The sequence below is a fragment of the Petaurus breviceps genome, unplaced genomic scaffold (genome assembly GCF_028583685.1).
Source record: "Petaurus breviceps papuanus isolate PSGF00001 unplaced genomic scaffold, PetGlider_PUasm1.0 84, whole genome shotgun sequence".
In the NCBI taxonomy this organism is placed as follows: domain Eukaryota; kingdom Metazoa; phylum Chordata; class Mammalia; order Diprotodontia; family Petauridae; genus Petaurus; species Petaurus breviceps.
Genome location: NW_027186645.1, coordinates 2,679,321 through 2,703,896, shown reverse-complemented (window position 1 = coordinate 2,703,896; position 24,576 = coordinate 2,679,321). Strand labels below are relative to the sequence as shown.

General features: G+C 39.2%; 2 protein-coding genes across 3 annotated transcripts in view; one reads left to right on the top strand and one right to left on the bottom strand.

Annotated features, from left to right (window-relative positions):
* Positions 1 to 24,576, top strand: part of COG5 (component of oligomeric golgi complex 5) — a 496,196-nt gene that overhangs the window by 68,238 nt on the left and 403,382 nt on the right. The gene's annotated exons all lie outside the window — the stretch shown is intronic.
* The window catches only part of BCAP29 (B cell receptor associated protein 29), a 75,326-nt gene that overhangs the window by 39,288 nt on the left and 11,462 nt on the right, over positions 1 to 24,576 (bottom strand). For both annotated transcript variants that reach the window (XM_069106997.1, XM_069106998.1), the window contains exons 4-6: positions 23,683 to 23,830; positions 20,762 to 20,897; positions 17,217 to 17,325 (exon numbers count right to left, since the gene is read on the bottom strand). In XM_069106997.1, coding sequence (XP_068963098.1) covers positions 17,217 to 17,325; positions 20,762 to 20,897; positions 23,683 to 23,830 — 393 coding nt within the window. The remainder of the gene's footprint in view (positions 1 to 17,216; positions 17,326 to 20,761; positions 20,898 to 23,682; positions 23,831 to 24,576) is intronic.

Here is a 24,576-nt window from a genome sequence, read left to right as displayed (position 1 = left end):
TTTACAAATAAGGAAACAATCCCACAGAAGTTGCCATGCTTGAGGTCCCAGGTAGCACTAAGTAGTGAGGCTGGGAGCTGAACCAGGCCTACGAGCTCCAGATCTAGTCTGCTCTTCCCACTCTACCACACTGCCTCTGGCACAGACTTTCATCACTTATCTTGCTGGAACTACTCCAATCGTTTCCTTACTGGTCTCCCTGCTTCTACTTTATTCTCTCTTCAATTATTCCTCCCCACAACAGCTAAAATAATCTTCCAAAGGCACAGCCTCACTATGTCACTTCCCTGGTTTAAAAAAGAAGTCTTGAGTTGCTCCCTATTATTTCCACCGTCTGGCTCAAGTCTACCTTTCAGGCACTCTCAGTGCTGACCAGTGCGAATGCCAGCTCTTCCCTGAGCTTGCTATGCCATCTCTGACCTCGGGGCCTTTGCCCATGCTGGAAGGGTTCCCTCCTCAAGTTTGCTTCTTCTAGTTTTTATATGCACCCCACATTTAGCTCAAGCCATCTCCCAATTGTCCAAGGTCACATTGCTAGCAAGTGTTAAGTGTCAGAGGCCAGATTTGAACTCAGGTCCTGCTCTCTCCAGGGCTGAATTCTCTGATTTTCCAGGTTGTTGGGGATCTTTCACCCATTTCAAATGACCTTCCTAGCTGTGTGGCCTTGGGCAAGTAAATCACTTAACCTGTTTCCTACTTGAGAAGGAGATGGCAAACCACTCCAGGATCTTTGCCAAGAAAGATGGGACATGACTGAAAACAAGTGAATAAAAACTAAAAAAATATATTTATTCATCAGTGTACCTATTGTATCTCCTCAGTATAACATGGGGGCCTTATGGTCAGAGACTGTATTTTTGGTTTGTGTACATCTAATATCCACCATATTGCTTTTCACAAAGTGAGAGTTTAATAAATATTACTGAATTAAATTCAGTGAAATGAGATCTGGATATAATGAGGAAACAGCAGAAAAGCCATTGTAAAGGAACACATGAACAACTTTGAAAGACTTTATTGTAACTACCACAAGTAATATTTTTTTAGTTTTCCACAGCACCTTCACATTATAAAAACTCTCAGGTGACTATATCAACAATCTTGTGAGATAGGCATGTGAGGGAAGGTCATATTATTCCCATTTTACGGAAGAGTAAACTGAATCTCAGAGAGGTTAAATGACTTGCTCAAAATCACATGGCAGAGCTGGGATATATAACCAGGTCCTCTGATTCTTTCTTTCTTTCTTTTTTTTTTTTTTTGGCTTTTTGGAGGGAGGAAGGCTGGACAATTGGGGTTAAGCGACTTGTCCAAGGTCACATTGCTAGTAAGTGTTAAGTGTCAGAGGCCACATTTGAACTCAGGTCCTGCTCTCTCCCGGGCTGGTGCTGTATTCCCTGTGCCACCTAGCCACCCCAAGGTCCTCTGATTCTTTTTTCTTGTTGGCCTTTTTTTTTTTTGGAGGGGAGAGGCAGGGCAATTGGGGTTAAGTGACTTGCCCAAGGTCACACGGCTAGTGTTAAGTGTCTGAGGCCGGATTTGAATTCAGGTCCTCCTGACTCTAGGGCCAGTGCTCTATGCACTGTGCCACCTAGCCGCCCCAGGTCCTCTGATTCTTAATCATTCTGACTGCTTTTACCTAGAAAAAAGACATGATAAAAATAAAAGGATCCATTTCCTTTCTTTAAGTATTTCACCTTTCTTGGAGCTAACTTTTTAATTGCATAATTAATGATTGAACAGATATTCTGGTGAGTGTTTTTTAAAATCAAATTAGGATTTAATAAGCAACCATGCTGTAATACTATTGAGAAATAGTTGTGTTTACTGGCATATATAAATATCTGCCCAAGGGAACTATGCTTTTCAGATCTGTGGCCTCATTCCACGTAATACACCTGGACCTACATGTGAACAAATGGATAAAACATGCAGGGTCCTGTCCAAATGATTATAAGAAGGCATGAAATATTTTCCCAGTGTGAAAAAAGCATGGTTAAATGCACATTACAGATTAACTACTTGTTAGGTTTGGAGGAAAAAAAATTATCAAGTAATACTATCAAAAATGAACACAGGTGCAAGGTTCAAAAGCTAGTAACAGCAAGTTTTCAACTGTCGCTTTTGCAGAATCACTGAATTATACCATTTGGAGCTGGAAGGGACGTTAGAAATCTCCTATTCTAATCTCCTCACCTTGCAAATGATGAAAAACAGGCCTAAAGATGTTAAAAAACCCACTAATGGTCATATGAAATGTTTTGCCCACTCTTGCAACGTTACATCCATCAAAAAAGTAAATTAAAAAAAAATATTTAGATGGTGTCTATCTTCTAGGAAAGTGGAGAATGGAGACCCTTACCCAGAAAATATAAGGAAAAATATATTTTTAACTGAATTATCTGGATATTTCTAGACAAAGTGTTATTTGTTTTAGAATTATGCAGAAGATGATCTTAATTTTCACCAATAATTTATTTTGTAGTCAGAGGTAGCCTTCAACTAACTATTTAAAAAAACAAAACCAAAAACAAAATCAATTGTACCATCAGATTCTGAAGGTATACAATTTGGTAACTGAGAGAATGAAGGAGCCTGCTCTTTTGCTCCATTCAACTCCCTATTATGCATTATACTAATATCTGAAAACATTTGTAAATCAACAGCAGCAGAGATAGAAGCAATGTTGTCAATGGATTATACTACAAATCATCTAGACAGAAAAAAACTAAGGAAGGAGTCAGGAAAGAGATCACAGTCCTGTCACAAAGGCATTATATAACAGTGAGGAGGACTTCAATTATTTGGATATTTGGTCTTTCCTTGTCCCAAACAGAAAAACTAATAACTTTTGACTTGCCTTAACAAACATTTCATCTTTTAAGGGGTTGAGGAACCAAGTCTAAGTTCTATTTTGGATCTGATTGCCACTAACAAGAAGTTGGTTGCTGGGACAGAAATTTCGAGGGGTAAGTTTGTGATAGAGAAGAAGAGGAAAGCTGGGATTATGTCTGACATACATTCTACACAGAACAAAAATGGATATGAAGAAGTTGATGCTCCACATTAGTAAGAAAATTATAAGGGAATATCTGGGTGCCTTTCCTGAGTTCAAGTCATCTGGCCCGGTTGAATTACCTCAATGAGCTACTGTCAGTGATCCTTCAAAGATGGTGAAGAACTTGGAGAGGTATCTATTGCAGGACTAGGGAATGGCAAGGATGTGATTTTCCAAAAATGGGAATAGAATGGAGTCTTTAGATGGCAAATTTGTGAGTTTCACTGATTCCTGGCAATGAACTATTAAAAGAATGGCTAGTGAACATCTAAAAAGTAAAGGGGGTGATTACAAGGCACTGGTGTCATGCTAAGTAAAGCTTATTGCCTTTCTAAATATGCTGATCTGACTGGTAGAATGAGGGAATAAAGTTGGTACCATGTGTCTAGATTTTAGCAAAGCATGTGACAAAATTTCTCATGCTCTTTTTGTATATAAGATGGAGAGGTGCAGACTGGGTAATAGTGCAAATTGGTGGAATTTTTTTTTTTTTTTGCCTTTTGGAGGGCAATTGGGGTTAAGTAACTTGCCCAAAGTTACATGATAAGTTTTTTTGTGTGGGTGTTAAGCGTCTGAGGCCGGAACCGAACTCAGTCCTCCTGACTCCAGGGCCGGCGCTTACTCACTGTGCCACGTAGCCGCCCCTAAATTGGTGGAATTTCAAAGAGTTGAATGGTCAGGCCCCACAAATAGTCTTCAATGGTTTAGTTATTAATGACTGAAGCCAGGTGGCACAGTGGATAGAGGGCAGGGCCTGGAGTCAGGAAGACTCATCTTCATGAATTCAAATCTGGCCTCAGACACTTCCTAGCTGTGTGACCCTAGGCATGTCATTTAACCCTGTTTGTCTCGGTTTCTTCATTTGTAAAATGATCTAGAGAAGGAAATGGCAAACTACTCCTGTATCTTTGCTGAGAAAACTCCAAAATGGGGTCATGAAGTCAGATATGATAGAACAATATTAATGATTTAATGTCAACTTGGTCTCTAACCAAGAACTGGCATGTGGTCCTGTACTGCTTACCATTTTTTATCAATCAACAAGTATTTATCAAGCACCTACGTTAGATTGTGGGTTTCTTGAGGGCAGGAACTATCTTTTGTCTCTTTTTGTATCCTGACCTCTTGGCACAGTGCCTGACATATAGTAGATATTTAATAAATGTTTTTACTGATGGACTGACTTACTATCTGCTTGGCACTGAACTAGGTGCTGGGGATATAAAGAGAAAAATGAAACAGCCTCCAACCTCAAAGAATTTACATTGATGAAAAGCACTGAATAGTATATTCATAAAATCTGCAAATAAGACTCATGCAATAGATGACAAAGTAAGGATTCAAAAAGACTTTGAACCTGTAGTAGAGCAATGGGTCAAATCCAATAAGATGATATTTAATATGGATAAATTCAAAATCTTAGACTTGGACTAAAAAAGTCAATTCTACCTGGGAGTTGGGGAAAGTATGGCTATACAGAGTTTTGTCTAGAAAACAGCTTGTCTGGAAGTTTTAATGAACTCTGTGAATCAGCATGGTGATTTGGCAGCCAACAAGGCCAATCCAATCCAAGATTTCATGAAGAGGCAGAGGGTACAGGACCAGGGAAGGGATAGCGCCATAGTACTCTGTTCTGGTCAGATATCTGGAAGGTCATCTATTACTACCAGTCAGTTCTGGGAACCATATTTTAGGGAGGGAATTGATTAAGGTGTAGAACATCTAAAGAAGGGCAATGAAGAGAGTGAAAAGGCCTGAAGTCCCTATCACACTAGGATTATCAGTTGAAGTAACTGAGGAAGTTTAGCCTAGAGAAAACTTAGGCGAAGAGGACATGAGAGCTGGCTTCAAGGATCTGAAGAATTATCATGTGCAAGGATGACTAGACGACTTCTGTTTGTCTCAACAGATCAGAACTAGAAGCAATGAGAAGAAGTTGAAAAGAGGCAAATTTATGCCTGATATAAAGAAAAACTTCCAAATAATTAGAATTATTCAATCCACTGGGCAGAACCACAGAGCCTTCACATGGCTAATGATGCTGAAGCATCACCGGATATCATCCACTGTCAATATTTTCTTCTTTAAATCCCTGTCTCTCCCACAACCATGCTTCCCAAAGATAGGATGATCTGAATCAAGTCATTGTTTTTACTTATTAAGGCCCTGGGTGGGTAAGGATGCTGGCACAAGCAGTATGAGCAACAGATGGTCAAACAGGAGAATGCAACAAGGAGCTAGGGTATGGTAGGTCTCAACATTCCAATTCACTGTTTCAATATGTGTATTTCTAAAACAACCAAGCTAGTTTGACATAGAACACCTACATGCAGGAGTAAGATGGGGATCAATGGTGACATATGCATTTTTGAAATACAGTTGAAAATTTGACTCAAACAATGGCCGAAAATAGTTGTAAGTTAATAGACCAGCTCAGACTAGCAATGCTCACTCTCTACTTTCACCTTGTCAGCTGAGCTATTCTTTTAAAGAAGAATGCCATGGAACTAGCACCTTGCAGTTATGGCAAAGACCCAGGGTCAAAAGAAAGCCATTTTCATTAGGACCACACAAATACATTAAAAGGTAATGAAGCAAAACCACAATAAGACCAAACACAATGTAGGTGTGGTAAAGCATTAAGAATCATAGAATGGGGCGGCCAGGTAGCACAGCGAGTAAGAGCACCGGCTCCAGTGTTGGGATGACCTGGGGATCGAATCCGGGCTCAGACACTTGGCACCCACCCAGAAACACTTGGTCATGTAGCCTTGAGCAAGTTACTTAACCCCAACTACTTAGGGGTGGCCAGGTGGCTCAGCGAGTAAGAGCACCGGCTCCAGTGTTGGGATGACCTGGAGATCAAATCTGGGCTCAGATACTCAGCACCACACCCAGAAATAACTGGCTGTGTAACCTTGAGCAAGTTACTTAAACCCAATTGCTTTAAAAAAAAAAAATCAGAATAAATTACAGAGTTAAAAGGACTTCATTTAATCCAACTCTCACATACTTACAAAGAACTCACTAAACCCCAAAGAACCCTGTGTAAGAGTCTCCATGATCCACTTTTCCTTACTTCTGATGAACTGAATTCTGCCTCATGGGCATTTGTATTCACTGTAGAATATAACCTCCTTGAGGGATTAATGCTCTTTCATTTTGTCTTGGTAAATGCAGAGCCTAGCACAATGCCTGGCAAATGGCAACTGCTTAATAAATGACTACTGGGATTTAACTGAATTGGTTCCGATTATCCTGCTCTCAAGACACTCACATTTTAATGGGGAAGACAACACATATGGAATGTTTCGACTCCAAGTGAGATAATAGTCTCACAGTACTTAGTATGCAGTAGCTAAGCAAATGGTAATGCTTTTTTTCCTTAGTGTAATTTCCAATGATAAAAATCCCATCAATTCCTGCTGTAGAATCATTAGATAGTGCCAAAGACTTTGGTTGCAAGAACCTTCCTTTCTGGGTCTTCAGCTCTTGTTATGGCCCTTGCGGGAGCAGTTGCCAGGCTGCATCTCTATCTTCTCAGGACTGCCTCTATCAAGGTTGCCTGGCACAGAGTCTCCTGGCTCCCCCTCAGGGTGCCTTGCTGCTCTAGCTGGGCTGGCTTGTTTGCGACAAGACAGTTGGTCAGTAGTGGGCAGAGACGGCTGGCCCTTTCTCCATAGGAATTGCTTCCCCAGATGGTGGTGAGGCCTGAGTTAGAAGCAGAACCAGTGGTCCAGGAGGTGCTGTCACTCCCAGAACTCCTGATGTCAACCATTCAACTGTGAGCTCCTTTTCACCTCTTTCCGCGTTCCCAATGCTTAGCACAGTGCTGAGCACATAGCAGCACTTAATAAATATTAATTGACTATCTGCCTGCTGGTAGCAGTTGGTCAGTCACTGGTGGTGATGAGGAAAGGGAAGCCCTCTCCATAGTGATTTCTCTCCTCAATATTGTCTGGTATTAAAGCAAGTCTAGGGGATTGGGGAGTAATTCTATTCACCAATAAGGGGAGTACATGACAGCCCTTTCAACAGCTGAAGATCACTGTGATGTCACTCTTAAGTCTTGTTCCCTTTAGCTTAAACATTAGGTCCTTTAAATGATCTCCACATGGTACCTTTTCCCAGTCTGCTTCTTCACTTGCTCACCTTCTAGGCTGTCAACAGCCTTTCAAGTTTGCACTCCCCAGAACAAAGCACAATACAGTCCAGAACAGAGTACAGTGGGACTATTACCTTCTTTTCTTTAGACACCATGATTCTATTTTCAGGGGTAAGGAACCTGTGGCCTTGGGGCCACACGTGGCTCTCAAGTTTGGATTCAAATGATCACACGTGAGGACCTAGAGGGCCACACGTGGCCTTGAGGTGGCAGGTTCCCCAAACCTGATTTTGACCATATAATGATTTATAAAGTATCTGAGAACTCACTGATAACTCTGATAATCTTAATACATTATGAACTTCAAGGTTCACAGATATCACTATAATAAAAATGTCATTTTGAACCTACATAAAAGCCAGTCTTTTTTGTCTCCCCCACTTCCTATTTCTAGGCTCAAAAATCAAGGTGCAAGAATAGGATTTCTGTTAAAGATGTCCTTCTTCTCCTTTCCCCTTTTGTTTTGATTACTATTTATTCTGCCAGAATGCTCTATTTTCCCTACCTGGTCACCTGTGCCAGTCTCACCATATTCTGGCATGGAAGGTTGATTGTTGTAGTGGAGTTAACTTACAATTACAAGTACAGATTTCTGCAGCACAGGTCTGCTTAACTTGAATCCTTGGACAAACAACAGACAAGTTAACAGATCTGCTACTGGCAGCAGTGCCTGTTTAGATATAAGTGGTTGCTAAAGGATGGGAAATGTTCATTCAGTTTCTTCTCGATGACTAAATAATTCCTGGGTACAAATAATTCAAGCACACTGGGAAAGTGTTTTAGTGTACTAGTGTGGCAGTCCTTTACTCCTTTGGAAGAAACCTGACTCAATATTCATAAAGTGATGGAGTAAGGTGCCCGTTTTCCAAGGGATGGAGTCAAGTACTTCAACTACTATTTCCAAGCAAATAGTAAGATATTTGCTATTTGTTTTTACTATCTTAATTTCACATTTCGGTGTCAAGAACTATCAGCTAGTCTAAATGAGAATAATGAGATTTATAATAGCTGGAAGAGGCTTATGCCGTTTTACAAATGAGAAAATAAGAAGTAGTAGAATTGGTTTTGTACCATGTCTTCAAACTCCAAATCTAGTGAACCTTGCCCTTATATCATGCTACAATTGTTGTAATTATTGTGCAGTCATTTCAGTTGTGCTTGACTCTTTGTGACTTCATTTGGGATTTTCTGGGCAGGATACTGGAGTAGTTTGCCATTTTCTTTTCCCCCACTCTGCTCATTTTATGGATGAGGAAACTGATGCCAACAGGGTTAAGTGACTTGCCCAGGGTCACATAGCTAGAAGTGCCTGAGGCTGGATTTGAACTCAGCTAAAACCTTACCTCCTACAAGAAGCTTTTCTTGATTTTCCCTAATTCTAGTGCCATCTTATTGTTATTTCAAATTTATTCTTTATGTGGCATGTTTATATATGGTTATTTGCATGTTCTCTCTCCCATTAGACTGTGAGTTCCTTGAAGGCAGGTGTTGTTTGGTACCCCAGTGCTTAGCAGAGTTCCTGGCAAATAACAGATGCCTAATAAATACTTACTGCCTATAGCTTATGCATTTGTTTTCTTTTTATTAGAATACTTCAAAGGAATCAAATCCTACACTTGAAGCAAGTTGGGAAAACATATTAGCAACATTCTGGGTAGGAAAGAGCATAGCCTCTTTTTCCTGTCTGCCCATCTAAGATCAACTTTTATATCTATTTATCTCTAGATAGAAATACATTTATATGTACGTATACTTATCATAGCTCATATACGTATGTCATTTTTGTTTAAAATTGACCTTTATTCAACACTTAAATGTAGGAGTTCTCCTGGGCTCTGTCCTAGGCACCCTTCTCTAACGTCTCTGCCTTGGTTGCTTCATTAGCTTCCACAGATTTAACCACTATCTCACTGCAGATGCACAGATCTCTATATCCAGTCAAACTTTCTCCTGAGTTTCAGTCCCCCATTGCCTGATGGACCTCAAACTTCACATGTCCAAAACGAAAGACATTATCTTTCCCACTAAACCCCCCATTCTTTGAAATTTCCCAACTTCTGAAGAAGTTTCTACCACCCTCTGAATCTGCCCAGTTTATAACCTGAGCATTATCCTCAACTTCCCATTCTCCCTCATCCCACATTTTTAGTCAGTTGACAATCTTGCTCTTTCTACTTCTACAACATCTCTCAATGTCACCTGTTCTCTATATTTACAAGGCTATTTACCATCTCAGTCTAAGCCCTCATTACCTCTCAGTTAAATGATCACAACAATATCCTAATTGGTCTCTTTCCGTTCCAGTCCATCCAACACACTGCTGCCAAAGTAATTTTCCTTAAATGTGGTTCTTACCATGTGACTCACCTACTCAAATAACTCCTGTGCCTTTTACTTGCCTTTAGGATCAAATATGAACTCTTCTATTTAGCTTTTAAATCCTTTCAAAATTTAGCCAATCTATTTTCCCTCTCCCTCACTCTGCTGTCCAGTCAAACTGGTTTTCTCCGCTCTTCACACAAGACACTCTATTTCCCATCTCCATGTTTTTGCACTAGCTGCATCCCTCACTTGGAACATTCTCCTTCCCTACTTCTAACCTCAGAGTCCCTCTCTTACATTAAGACACAGCTCAAGCACCACCTACTACATGAAGTATTTTCCTGATTCTTCTGTTAATAGCTGCTCTCCCAAACCACCTTGTACTTCAACAACTTCACAAATACTTGTATTTATTAGCTTTACATTTATGCCAGGGTAGCGAGGTAGCACAGTCAATAGAGTGCCATTCTTGGAGTCAGGAAGACTCATCTTCTGGAGTTCAGATCTGGCCTCAGATACCTATGAGCTACATGATCTTGGCCAAGTCACTTAACCTTGTTTACCCAGTAAATGAGCTGGGAATGGCAAACCACTCTAGTATCTTTGCCAAGAAAGCCCTAAATGTGGTCACGAAGGGTCAAACGTGACTGAAAACAACAAAAAAATTATGCTAGATGCATTTTTGTATACTTGCTGTCTCCCCTTTTAGAATATAAGCTCCTTTTGAGTAGAGATTGTTACAATCTTTATACCTGGACACCCAGTTTGCAGCATGGGGCCTGGTACATAGGTTTGCTTATTGGCTGACTGACATGGCAGGTATTCTTCTGGTTATGAGGGATACAACATGAAAGAAAATGAGAAAGGCCGGTTTGGCTGGATCACAAAGTGTGGGAGGGGGAGTAATGAACAAGGAAGCTAAGGAGGTAGGCTGGACCAGGTGAGGAGCTTTAAAAGCTAAACAAAGGTGTTTATATTTGATCCTACAGGCAACAGGGAGCCAGTGGAGGGCCTATTAAAATTTTTTTCTAAAGCAGGAGAGTGACAAGGTCAGAGTGTTACTCAGGAAAAATCATTTTGTTGAATGGAAGAGAGAAAGAGAAGAGATTACAATCAAGAGCCTGCTGGAATAATCTAGAAAAGAGGTGGCAAGGACTTGAACTAAGAGAGTGGTTGCATACGTAGAGAACAGGGATCAGGTAAGAGACATGTTATGGAGGCAGAAATAGCAAATCTGACTGTGAACTGGGGAAGAGGGACGGGAAAGAACGAAAAGACTCTTATGATGGCCAGGTTACGAACTTGGGAGACCGCAAGGAAGAGGGTATTTGCGGGGAAAGAGGAGTTTTCTTTTGGTCATGCAATCACATTAATACATCTAGTCATTAACTTATTTAAAAAATCAATAAATGCTCATTGAATAGTACTGTTTCTGACAGTTACCCATGTGTTTGAAGGTAAAGTCATCTAACATCTTTCATCCTCAGCTTCCTCATATGCAAAATGGGGAAAATAATACCAGTAAGTCTCACTTAGGTAGGAACAACTGGGGAGCTCTGAAGCGTGATAGCAATGTTTTTGTTTTTAGTGTACCTTTAACTTTTGTGAAGCTCAAACAAGGATGTATAGGAAACATTTTACAAATTTTAAAGCCTTATGTAAATGTTAGCTATTGTGATGATGATTATAATCAGGACAAGAGTTATTAACTTTACTGAAGCCCTCTGCTCTGACTTCTAAAGCCTCCCAGTTTTGACCTTCATGAGCATTTGCTGCTGTAGTCCAATGGTACATGGTCAAAGAAACACCTGTAAGTTACAGGAAAATTTGATCTTCACAAGGTCAGTAATGATCTTATCAAAAACAGTAGTATTAGGTGGAGTGTTCATAAAATACCCCTTATCCTGAATGATCCAAATTGGACATCCTCAAACAGGTAAAATCTGCTTTTACTTCAATGCTGATTCACTCAGAAAGTGGCTCATGCAGTCTAAACCTCAAACACCATAACTGATACAAAAAGGTATCAGGTTACAAACACAGTGCCTTCTCCATCAAAGTGCCCTTTCTTCCTAACAGTTCATTTGTAGCTAAAGAGAAATATCCTCAGACTATACTGAATTCAGATCTCAAATTTATGTGAAATTAGTACTTATAGGAACTCAGATCAGGAATTGAATTTCTGAAAGGGAAAGAAAGAAGGATAAAATTCCTCATGGCAATGGATGAAGAAAAGAGAAGGGGTATGCTTTCCACAGTTACAGTTAACTCTTTACACCCCCCCCCCCCCCCCCCTTGGAGACTTAGAAAGCAGAAGAATTAGGAGCACTTTCTTTAATCATTAAAGGGGCACTGGAAATAGTTATGTCTTCTTTCCCCAGCTCAGTAATAATTTATGCCAGGTGAGAAGAAAACTGAACATCGGTTTTGTTGAGCTAGAATTTCTTACGGTGAAGGGTATGTAATTTGTCCAAGGGGCAAAGCTAGGTAGAGATGTGGATAGAGGTACACCTATGACTTTACTGATATAGGAAATTTCTTCTATTAATGCACAAAGGTCAGTATTTCCTTTGCAATTTATAATCTTAAAGCAGATGTTCATAACTTGGGGGTAATGAATTTAGGAGTCACTAGTTTCACATGCTGAGAGTCGTATGGGCTATAAATCTGAGTTCTGGGACTGAATATTAAAGGGAATGAACAGTGATTCTTAACCTGGAGTCTGTGAACTTTAAAAAACTTTTAAAAAATTGTATTTCAATATAATTGGTAATACTATTTATTTTATGCATAACAAAAATACAATACTGAGGATGGGTTCACAAGCTAAGCCAGACTAGCAAAGGGATTCATGATAGAAAAAAAAGGGTTAAGAATCCATGTTTTAGGGGCAGCCAGGTGGCGCAGAGAGTAAGAGTGCCAGCCCCAGAGTCGGGAGACCCGGGATTGGTTCTGGCCTCAGATACTTAGCACCCACACAAAATGACTGGCTGTGTAACCTTGAGCAAGTTACTTAACCCCAACTGCTTTAAAAAAAAAAAAAAAAGAATCCATGTTTTAGAGTGTCCTTGGGCACCAAGAGGTTAAGCAGCTTACCCAGGGTCACAAAGCCAGTTCTTACTTTCAGGCTACCTCTCTAACTACTAAGCAATACTGCTTCTCAATGGGTCAAAATTATAGTTTCACTTACAGAGAAAAAAAAAATCTTAGGCTTCTTAAATCTTCTCATCCTGCTTTTTTTTGGTTGGCATTACAAGGGTTGTCAAAAGGCAACATTGTAAATTTTGTGACATGTGGACAACACTACAGCCTCTTCGATATTCCTAAGACTTGTGTTATTTTGGTTCAGGGAATGCCAAATCTTTTTTTTTTGGAGGGGGGAAGGCTGGGCAATTGGGGTTAAGTGACTTGCCCAAGGTATCACAGCTAGTAACTGTTAAGTGTCTGAGGCCGAATTTGAACTCAGTTCCTCCTGACTCCAGGGCCGGTGCTCTATTCACTGTGCCACCTAGCTGCCCTGAGAATGCTGAATCTTGAAAACATTTCCAAGTACTTTTCAATCTCATCATTTTGGAAGTTTATATATTTGTGGCTGTGAAAAGGGTAGTGGGTTTGCACTGAAGCTTCTAGAGAAGAGATAATTAAGTCTAGCTCCTTAGTCTAGAGGCAGGGGATGAGGGTTGAATAGTATATACATGGTCAGTCAAGGTTTATGTAGCAAATGCTTTTGCTCAGTTTTTGGCACAAGGGAAGGTTCAATCTGGCGCAGGCTGGGATAAAAAGACAAAAGGTATTATAAAACACATTTTGAAAAAGAGAAATGGGTGAAAAGGAACACAGAGTAGAGGATAAAAGGAATCAACAAGACTTCAGAATCAACAAAACCTGAGTTCCATCTTGGCAGTGTGTCCCAGGGTGAGTCCTTTACCTCTCAGTGTAGCAGGCGACTACCTAAGACTATGAATCAGAGATGTTGTTAATCTACATTGGTAGGATGCCAGCAGATTATGAACAGCCTTATAGGTCTGGTTAAGGAGTTTGTATTTCATCCTTTAAGTGAAAGGAAGTCACTGATGACTTTTAAGCAGGGTAGTGAAAAGGTCAGACCTGCCAAAGAGATACCTTTGCTCAGTGATACTTTTAGTATCAATATCCAACAAGGAATATGCTTGCCAAAGGTGGTCAGCTGAGGTCACAGAGGATGTCTTATATAGAAAATATAAACTACCAAAATTAGGAGTCCATAATAGCCCCCAAATTACCTTAGCCAGTAAAAACTAGATTTCTTCGCCAAAAGGTGAGAAAGACATGGCAGCCAAGGACAATACCAGTTTCGAATACAAACTCATTTGCAAAACATTATGGAAGATTACAAAGCACTACTGTTCTATACAACAGCAAACAAGAAAAGGAAAGGAAAACACACTTGCACAAAACTCAGATTAGAACCCCAATAAACCAGATCACTCCAAGTACGTCTCAAGATGCAACTGAAAGATGTGAAATAGAAACAGATTTGATAGCATTTCTATGGCAATGACTTCTGACCATTTGTGACAGCTGAGCCATCATATTTGGACTCCAATACTTCAATAGCCAGTGTGCTCTGAGGAAGCTGACATAGTAGAGCAGAGAATGAAAACGTGAAGAGTGTCTGGGTCTGATTAAATAAAGACAGGAGGAAATCCATCCTGGAAGCAGCATAATTTTCAAGGAAATACTCAGGGAACCATTTTCAAGATATCTCATAGGGGGAAAATTTCCAAATGCAAGGGAACGATCATGGATGACATTCCTACTGTAAAAAGGTAACTTAGAAGATTTCTCTGTCCATATGTTCACTTTTTCATCTTTATAAGTATAGTCTCTGCTTATATCAAGGGCTTCCTTGAGGAAAACACTAGAAACGGAACAAGCAGGGTTTCACAAATAGTAGTAGACTACATCTTCATAGTCACTAAACTGACTGATAGATGTAGAGAACATGAGATTTCCCTGTACTTATTGCCTGTATATTTTAAAACAACAGCTGACTTGGGAAAATAAGACACAACCTGAAATTTGCTCCTTTAACAAAGTGTCTTCTGGGCAGATGTTTTGATCAGACAAATATCCACAACAGATACAATATGTTCATTGCTCTCCTGATGATCAGTCAAGCAAGGTAGATGAATATGAGAAAGGTGTTTTCACAGACCCTCCTCTGTGAAAATGACCAAGGTGGAGGTATTAAAGAGGGATTTCTTACACATGGCCATATTCTTCAGAGTTTCCTGTTCATAAATGACATTTTGCTGATAGCAAGAAACCCTGGAATATTCCAAGACCTTCTCCATGTGATCCAGAGCCACTCAAAAAGAGACAGGCCATGAGGGCGGCTAGGTGGTACAGTATAGAGCACTGGCCCTGGTGTCAGGAGGAACTGAGTTCAAATTTGGCCTCAGACACTTAACACTTACTAGCCATGTGACCTTGGGCAAGTCACTTAACCCCAACTGCCCTACCTTCCCCCCTCCAAAAAGTAAAGAAAAAAAAATAGAGATAGGCCTAGCAATCCGTCCACCCAGGAATAAACAAATGAATGAAAACCACTAACATGCAGATGTATGGGGAGTTCAGTGAGTCTGTCCATTAGTACAGAGTTGTTGGCTAGGCCCTGTAGACATGTGGTGAATAGGGCACAGAATTGTAGAGGAACAAGAGAGTGTGTCAGATATCATTTAGGACATTTCTCAGCACTTTTAAAGATTCCAATAAGCTCCCTGATGAAAAACACATCTTTTTATATCAATATCCTCCAAGTAATATTATACAATTATAAATTATGTCACAAATTGCTGGTGACCCAAACACAATGGAAAAGTCACATGGTGGATATAAGTAGCTTGAAACATATGAACTATGATTTTTTTTTCTTTTTGGAAGGCAATTGGGGTTAAGTGACTTGCCCAAAGTCACATGGCTAGTTTTTGTGTTAAGTGTCTGAGGCCGTATTTGAACTCAGGACCTCCTGACTCCAGGGCCAGTGCTCTATTCACTGTACCACCTAGCCACCCTGAACTATGATTTAGGTATGAGACATACGATAAATGACATTAATCAGGACACATAAGAATGAGAAAAAAAAAAAGGTGGCCTGGTTGTATAGCAAGAATGAGGGCTAACATGTAAAAGCCTGAGTATTCAGTGGCACTCACAAAATAATAATAGCTAGCATTTATATAGTGTTTTAAGGTTTGCAAAGCATTTTATGTATGTTATCTCATTTGATCCTCACAACAAACTTTTTGCTGTTATTATCTACATTATAAAATGAGGAAACAGGTTAAGCGATTTGCCACAAAGAAAGTGTTTGAAGCTGGATTGGAAACTCAAGTGTTCTAGTCTCTAGTTCCAGGGCTCTATCATTTCTGCTAAAATATTAAAGGGGGCCCAAAAAAGGCCGCCAGCATTTTGGGTAGATTCCCCAAGGAAGATCTGTGGAAACACATAATAATCAAGAATCAAGAATTGCGCAGATGGATCTCAAGGTACACTGGTAGGTGAGGAATACACTCAAGTACCTTTCTAATGGTATCTACCCCACTTTCAAATTTAGATATACTTCAATGAAGATAACTACACCCAGTTTGAGTAAACAGTACTCATTTTTGGCAAGTAACAGTACAGAAAACTCTTAACAATGAAAGATTTACATTTATCGGGATAAAGGTAATGGATCAATGATTCCTTTAGTATACTTTATTTAACATTGAGATATTAGAAGAGATTTTTGAATTGGAGACCTAGCATGACTGTTCTCAAAGTCTGACTGTTTTGGGTGTCCCTCTAATCAACCACAGTAATCAGGGAGCATTTATCTGTTAGATGCATCCGGGAGACTTGTCAAACGAACATTCCAATACAGATATCCTAAACCCAGGCCCTGTCCTTAGGAGACCAATCTGTTTCTACAGTTATAGTGCTACTGTAAAACAGAACCAACAGGAAAAAATAAAACAAAATCCAAATCTCCTACTTGCTTATCAGAACAGCAGAGGATATAATAATTTCATATAAAGGGATGAGGTTGTGCTAGTAGTCACCCTCAAGTTCCATGCAACTATATGTCTAGAATAAGGCCCAAGATGGATTCCTGAACCTTTCCTCTACCCCATGGGCACCACCCTGGGAAGAAGTCTAGGATATGCCCCCATCCTCTGGTTTTAGTGGATATTTTCCCTATATTTGACAGAGGGTGAGATTTTTCTCTGCTTATCACAGAATATGAGTTAATATCGGCAATAAGCAATTTTTTTCTTGGGATGAAACTTTTTTCCTTGCACTATATCTACAAAGTGATCAAATAATTAAATGGGAAAATATGATTTATTCTACATAAATCTGTTTACAAATTTTCTGGAACATGGCTCTTTTGCCAAATCAGATGACCTATGTATACAACATAAATCTGTGAAAAAACTAAAATGTTTTTTGTAAAACAAGAGTATGTTTCTTTTGGATGAAGCAATGTTTTACCTTTATATTTCTAGTAAGTATCTATAAATAGGACATGATGTTCCAGTCAGGTGGACATCTCTAGGTTAGTTTTGTTTTAGAGAAAACACTAAAATATAACAGCATAAAAAGACAAGTCATTCTTTCTACATTCAAACATGCACAGAAAGTTACCATCTGAAGTCTTCTTTAACTCGGTTTTTAGTTTTTCCATATTTTCCATTAGTTTTTTATTTTCTGCATCTCTCATCTGTTCATCTCCCTTGCCAGTTTTCTCCAATGCCTATTATAAAACAATTTTGCAAGAAATTAATGTTCACTGGAATTATGGTGATTTTTTTTTTTTAGTGAGAGGGACATTGAGCAGACTACTTGACTAGATCCATTTTAAATTACTGGCTACACTCTAGCTGATACATCCTGAAATGAGAAAGGTGAGTCTTTATATAAATTCCAGCTTCAAAGGGAATACGAAGGTGAAAAATCTGAATCTAAAAACATTAGGTGAGTAACACTATTAAAGAGACAGTTCTTTTGTGCCTTGCACATAGTAGCAGGCAGTAATATTTAGCTGCTGGATTATCTAGCTGATGCTATTAGCAATTCTGATAAAAGTATATGATCATGACCTTTAAGCAAACAAATTATAACAGAAAGCACTCTATTTTTGCTGTTGTTGGGAGGTGAGTCTGTGAGTGAAAGAACATTACAAGAGCGCATTATGGACTACCTCTACACAGGGCATTTGGAAAACTCTTGACTAAATTATACGTGAATCTCCTAAATTATTTTTACTCAAACTGAATACTAGACAGTTCAAATGATATTAATAGAGTTCTCAAGATAATAATTTCTCTTCATTTAATTAATCCAAAACAGGCAAAAGGAAACAGATTAAATAACTTCAAAGGCAAAACATTCGAAGCAACAAACTTAAACAAAACAAGAACAAAAACAAAAACAAAAAACCTAACACAAAGCATGAGGCCAAGGTTCACAATCTTTGTATATGGATGGAAATTATTAGAAGTACAGATATAAAAATCTGGCCTATTCCTTACTAGACATATACCAATGTAATTTCAAGGTTACCAAAAAATGATAAAGCAAACTTAAAAGAAAGTGCAGTATACTTGACAGTGCTCCCTCACATGGAACAATATAGTTTGGCAAAGTAAATGGCCATTGGTTGGGCTAAATAAATTGTGGTATACCAATGCAATGGGATTATTACTGTGCTTCAAGAAGTGATGGGTATGATACATACAAAAACATGGAAAGAACTACATGAAATAAGCTGAAACAAAAAAGTCAATATACATAATGGCTTCAACAACACAAATGGGAATGCCGCAGATCTGCAAAGAACAAGCACAATTTTAAAGAAGAGCAATGAGAAGATACTCCCATCCCAACCTTTTGCAAAGTTGGGATACTGAACAGATTTTCAGACTTTTTTCAACATATTTATCAGTTTCGCAGATTTTCTCTCTCTTTTTTCCTTTAAAAATATTTGTTATATGGATAGCTCCTTGGCAGGGGAAGGGGGAGAGATACTTTGGAAAATTTTAGTGAGGTAAAAAAACAAGAAAAGGTAACACAATAAAAAAAATTCTTAAAGCACAATATGGTTTGGGGATTTGGGTCAGCAGAGGTACAAACCATGTAAAACTGTACAAAATAATTTCTAATAAGACAGCAAATAATTACAAGTTTGAGAACTTCCTTTTCTACCCCAAGCAGATCCAGCAGTTCACAGAGAAAAAGGAAAGCCCTGGTAAACCTCTATGCATACCTGACAAAATTTTATCAGAGAAAAGAGGGAATAAGTTCCTGTATTTCAACTGCAATGTGAGGGATTTTCCTATCCTGGCAGATTATTTTTAAGAGGAGCTGGGAAAATCCTTAGTTGTTATTTCCTTATCTAAGCATAGGGGGTGGGGGAAAAGAGGGGAGCAACTGAGCTATAAGAATGTTTATATTGGTCTTACTGGCATTGTTAGATTATTTATTTAGAAATATTAGATTGTATCAGTCTTATAAATAAAAGCTGGGATTTTTCACTACTGTACCTTCTTCACCTAACCTAGGCTCAAGGAGAAATAGTGACTTTTGTATTATGTGTTACTTTGGTGCCACTGAATTTGATGCTAGTCTGCCACCCTGCAATCTGAAAGTGAACATCCAACAAGGAACAGGGCAAACTTTTATTGTTCCACTCACTTGGTATTTTTGTTTTTTTTAATTTTTGGTCTTTATTAACTCAATTAGTCCATATCTCTTTCTGATTCACAGAATTTTAAAGGAAGAAGAGCTCTTAGAGATCATCTGCCCTGAATATTCATATGAACACAGATTCTATAGTGAAAAAGTACCTTACAAATTACTTAGTCCAGTGCCTTCAGTTTGTAGGTGAGGAACCTGAAGTACAAAGAAGTGGTGACTTTCCTAAAGTCACAGAGCTACTACGTGTCAGAGGAATAATGAAAATGAAAAATTATCTAGGGTTATGGGGCTTGGCATTTCATTCAAAATCACTAAGTTGTGAATTTTAATTATTTATCTTCAAATAGGAAAAATATACACTTTGGGGACAATTTAGCACACAAAGCTATTTCACCCAATTCATGTCTCTCCTGGGGAATATGATTTAGTCTACAAACAGCACTGAACAGCAATTGAAGGGTAGGATGGGCCACTGGATGGTGGAACACATGCTAATAAGAGGCTATATGCAACAGCACATTAGTATATTAGTAGAGTACTTGACCCATAGGTCCACAAACTCCAATTCAGCTTAGGGTGGGCAGATTGCTTAATTCCTTTTATTATTTGTTGCTTTATTATTATTCCATCCTATTCAGTGATTGAAGGAGGAAATGAGACTATAAGAGACTTTCCCAACTTTTTCAATTTTGGGGACATCAACAGATCTCTTATCATTGTAAGTAGCTGCAACATTATTTGCTGATTATGGAAATTCATAATGAAAAGCTACTATGAATTCAGTTAATATAATGGATTCGTATCTTATTACTCTCAACATCTGTCCATATTCGACAGTAACAAATTCATGTGTGAAACATATTTATGCAGTCTACAAAAGGCACGGTTGCTCGTTTATGGGTCTTGAATATAAATTCGTGTTACTCCTAGCACAATTATAGATGGTCCTCCAGGGGCTGGATCCCTCAGACAGAGAAATACTGGTACAGTGCATAATTTTCTGCCTGAAATAATCTAGCTCAAGGAGAAATAGTGAGAACAAACCTAGTACAAACGGAAGGCCAAGGGCTTGAGAGAGAAAATAGTATAAAACAATTCTATTTTTGGACACTTCCTACTAATGATTTTTTGAGGATATGGACCTATAATGTCATTGGTATGGGGCATTCCTTGTGTGGAAACTTCATTACCCATGCATACCAACAACTCATCTGTAAATGAGAGGTTAAATGATCTGCCCATTGCACCACTCAACCAATGTATCAGAGGTAGGATGCATTCAGGTCTTTCTGCCTTCAAGGCCAGTTCCCTACTAATTATGTTACATCACTGCCTCTCATTAATAAATCTGAAAAAAGAAATGATTTATTCTTTCTTGCTGACCAAAAAAAAAAATCCCTGAACATACCTTGGGAACATTCAGTTTTTTACAAAGTGGATTTGCCACAAGTCATTGGGGAAATGTGAGAGATGATGAAAAAAATAATAAATACCTGTTTTAGCCTTTCATTCTCTTCCATGTATTTTTTGGCAGCCTCATTGTTACTATCTGCTTGAATATTCAGCACTCCTTTGATTCCCAACTCTTTGGCCAGTTGGGTAATGAGGGTAATCAGACGTCGCAATACACTAAGAAAAATTCAAGGAATTGCAGTCTCATAATTAGAACAAATACTTGTCTTGGGAGTCATATGCAGAGAAAGATATTGTTAATCTTATTTTTGATATAGATATTTGTGCACTAAGAAAAGTGGCTTTATTACATAGCTACAGACATTATGAAACCCCAAAGTACAAGGAAAAAGGATGGGAAAGAGAGGAGGACTCATTAGAACTCTCAGAGGGCTTACAATACCAAAAAAAAAAAATTCTATCAAACAATCAACTTTCTTCTTCACATGCTTTTAAAAAGGAAGATTATATACAGCTGTAACACAGTTCTGTGATTATTACTAGTGCCCAGAAGTAAGTTAGCAGGGCACAACACTACAGAGTCCTACAGGCCAATAACCAGCTAGAACTCGGTATTTATGTAGTATGTTGGTTAAGTGTGGTCATGGGCAAAATTCTGACTCAGTTCTCACTTCTTTTCCACTTCCTCTTTCCTTTTAGTACCTTTTCTATTAGGCCCTCATATTCCCCATATTTGCCTTTTCCTTCTCCCCAGCTCCTACCCTGATCAGAACCATTCTTTGGAGCATTATTCCAACTCACTTTTCCTTCAGTTTTGCCTGTGACAAGGAGGTGGTCCTTCCCTTCAAAGATGATGCCACTAAATGGACTCTTAATCTCACTCCCATCATGTATTCCTCCAGCAGATTGTCCTCTCAATTACCCCCACTTTCTTTAAACTTTAACTTCTTTCTGTATACTGGTTCCTTTCCTGCTACCTTTGAAAATGTCTCAGTCTCACCAATCCTTAAAAAAACTTTCATTTGACCCTACCATCTCTGCAAGCCATCATCCTGTCTTTCTCTTCCTTTTCTCAGCAAAATTCTTGGAAATTGCTGTCTACACTTGTTGCCTTCACTTGCCCTCCTCTTACTCATTCAACTCTTTGCAATTTCACCATTCAAATGAAACTGCTCTCTCCAAAGTCATCAATGAGATGGTCTTTTCTCATTCCTCATCCTTCTTGATCTTTTTACTGCATTTGACATTGCTGACCCTCCCCCCCCCCCCCACCCCGTCCTCCTGGATACTCTCCACTGGTTCTCCTCTTATTTGTGACTGATGCTTCATAGTCTCCTTTGCTGGTTCACCAACTATATCATGCTCCTTACCTGAAGTACCCCAAGGCTCTGCTCTGGGCCCTTGTCTTATTCCTCTATAGTCTCTCATTTGGTAAGCTCACAGCTCCCCTATTAATTAAATGGGTTTAATTACCATCTCTATGTCTTAGGCTTTCTCTTGGGCTCCAGTCCTACTTTACCAAATGACTATTTCAAAACTGATACTTCAAACTGCAAGTGCCACAGGCATCTCAAACTCATTCGATTTCCCCAAAACCACCCTTTTTATGAGCTTCTCTATTTCTGTAGGGTAAAGGTTGTTTTTCTGGGCTCTTGTGCTCACAACACTGCATTATCCTCATCTCCTCACTCTTCCTCATCCCAGACATCCAATTATAGTTGTTGGATCTTGTCGTTTCCTCTTCTGCGTCATCTCTCGTCATCTACTTCTCATCACTCACACAGCCACCACCTTAGGATAAGTGCCTCACCACCTCTCACCTGAACAATTTAGTATCTCTGCCTCCCATTTCTCCTCCAGAGAGCCACAAAAGTCTGTTCCTTAAGTACAGATCTGACCACATCCAACCCCCCCCCCCCCCCCCCCCCCCCCTCCACCCCAGGGCAATAAACTCCATTGACTCCCTATTGCCTTTAGAATAAATTACAAACTCCCCAGTTTCACTTTCAAAGCCCTTCATAACCAGGCCCCAACTTTCCTGTACTCTGTGGTCCAGCCACAATGATTTTCTAGCTATTTTCTCTCATTCTCTCACATGGCTCTCCTCTTCCCCAACTCCACGCCTCTGTATTCCCACCTCACCCCACCTCTCAGAATCCTTTCCTCCCTTCAAGATTCAGCTAAAGTACCATCTTCTACATTAAGCCTCTTCTTATCACCCCAATTTCTAGTGATCTTCCCCTCCAAACTACCTTGTATTTATTCTGTATACATTTTTACATATGTACATGCCATCTTCCCCGATAGAGCATAAACTCCTTAAGATCACAGACTGGTTCATTTCAGTCTTTGTATCCCCAAAGCCTAGTGAAGGGCCTAGGTCACAGTTAGTACTTATGAATGCTTGTTAATTGGTGGATATGGATAATGCCTGCATCCCTGGCCCCATTAGCATCCCATCACAACTCATCTGTCTAGCATCTCATTGCTGCAAGGGATATTATTAAGTGACCAACAAGTCAAGTTGTATTGCTAATGGGTCATCTATTATCTCTCAGATAACATTTGTTTTTCAGTAGTGCTCTAAAGCACATAAAATAAAAAAGAATATGGGTTGGGGGAATTTCTCAGGAAGTGTGACAACCAGTGAAGGCCACTTCTTGGGACAGACTTGAGAAGGTAGCCAGCCCCATACTGTGTGGACTGGACTGGCTTTTCACTTAAGGAAACTTCTTCTGCAGATGCTGTAGCCTTGGTCCTGGTGCAGCCATATCTACTCAATTAAGACATCTAGAATTTCAGGAACCAAGCAAGAACAATGTCTAAGAATCCAATTCTCAATTCAGTGCATGTATTCTACAATTTCAGTATGGCAGTGGATTTCTTTGGTGAAGCCACCAGTGTGACAGAGAATGGTTTAATAGGCAAATGGGAAAAACTATTGTTGTTTTTTTTTTTTTTTGGGGGGGGGTCCTTTTTAAAGTTAAAGCCTTTTACTTACAGCCATAGAAATAAGGAGAATCCAGAAATGTAAAGATTCCTTTGTGCTCTAAAAAGTTTCATCTGGACATGTTCGTAAGCACTGGGATTGTTGCTTGAACCCTTTTCAACGTGACTGACAGAGTACTTCTTCACTTCTCTCATAGCATCTGCAAAAGAGAAAAAAAAAGCTGTTTGTTGCCTTACACAAAGATAAAAAAATATTTTAAAATGTCTTAGATTTGTTCACCATTTTATTTGGGAGTTTGTAGAACTTATAAAGCTCTTCGAGGATAGGAATTGCAATGTCTCATTTTTCTCTCTGTCATAACTTCCAGGTGCCATATGTTCAACAGATGCTTGGGGAATGACTTTTGGTGTCATTTGAATTCCCAAAGCACTTAACGGCCTGTACTGCTCACTTGTCACTTCTATTTACTATATGACATTGTTTGGCATCTTTCAATATGACTGGGTTCTGTTTCCCCATATAAATAACTTTCAAGGTATCAGATGACCTTGACACCAAAAATGGAACAGGTTTCATCTAAAGCACAAAACATGAGGTGGCAATGTCTTCTTTGATTTACTGTTAAGTCTTGATTAAACATTTAAAGTCTATTTTAATAAAGTTCTCTTACTCAGGTCAACTGTGATTTGAGAGGATTGATGATGATGGATGCCACCCACCTTCTTGAGAGAGAGGTGATAGACTCAAGGTACAGAACAAGACATCTATTTTTCAGATATGCCCCATACAAGAATTAAGTTTTGCTTGATCCTGCATATTAGGTTTTTTTTTGCTCTTTTTTTGGAGGGAGATGGTAGGGTAATTGGGGTCAAGAGACTTGTGTAAGGTCATACAGCTAGTGTGTGTGTGTGTGTGTGTGTGTGTGTGTGTGTGTGTGTGTGTGTG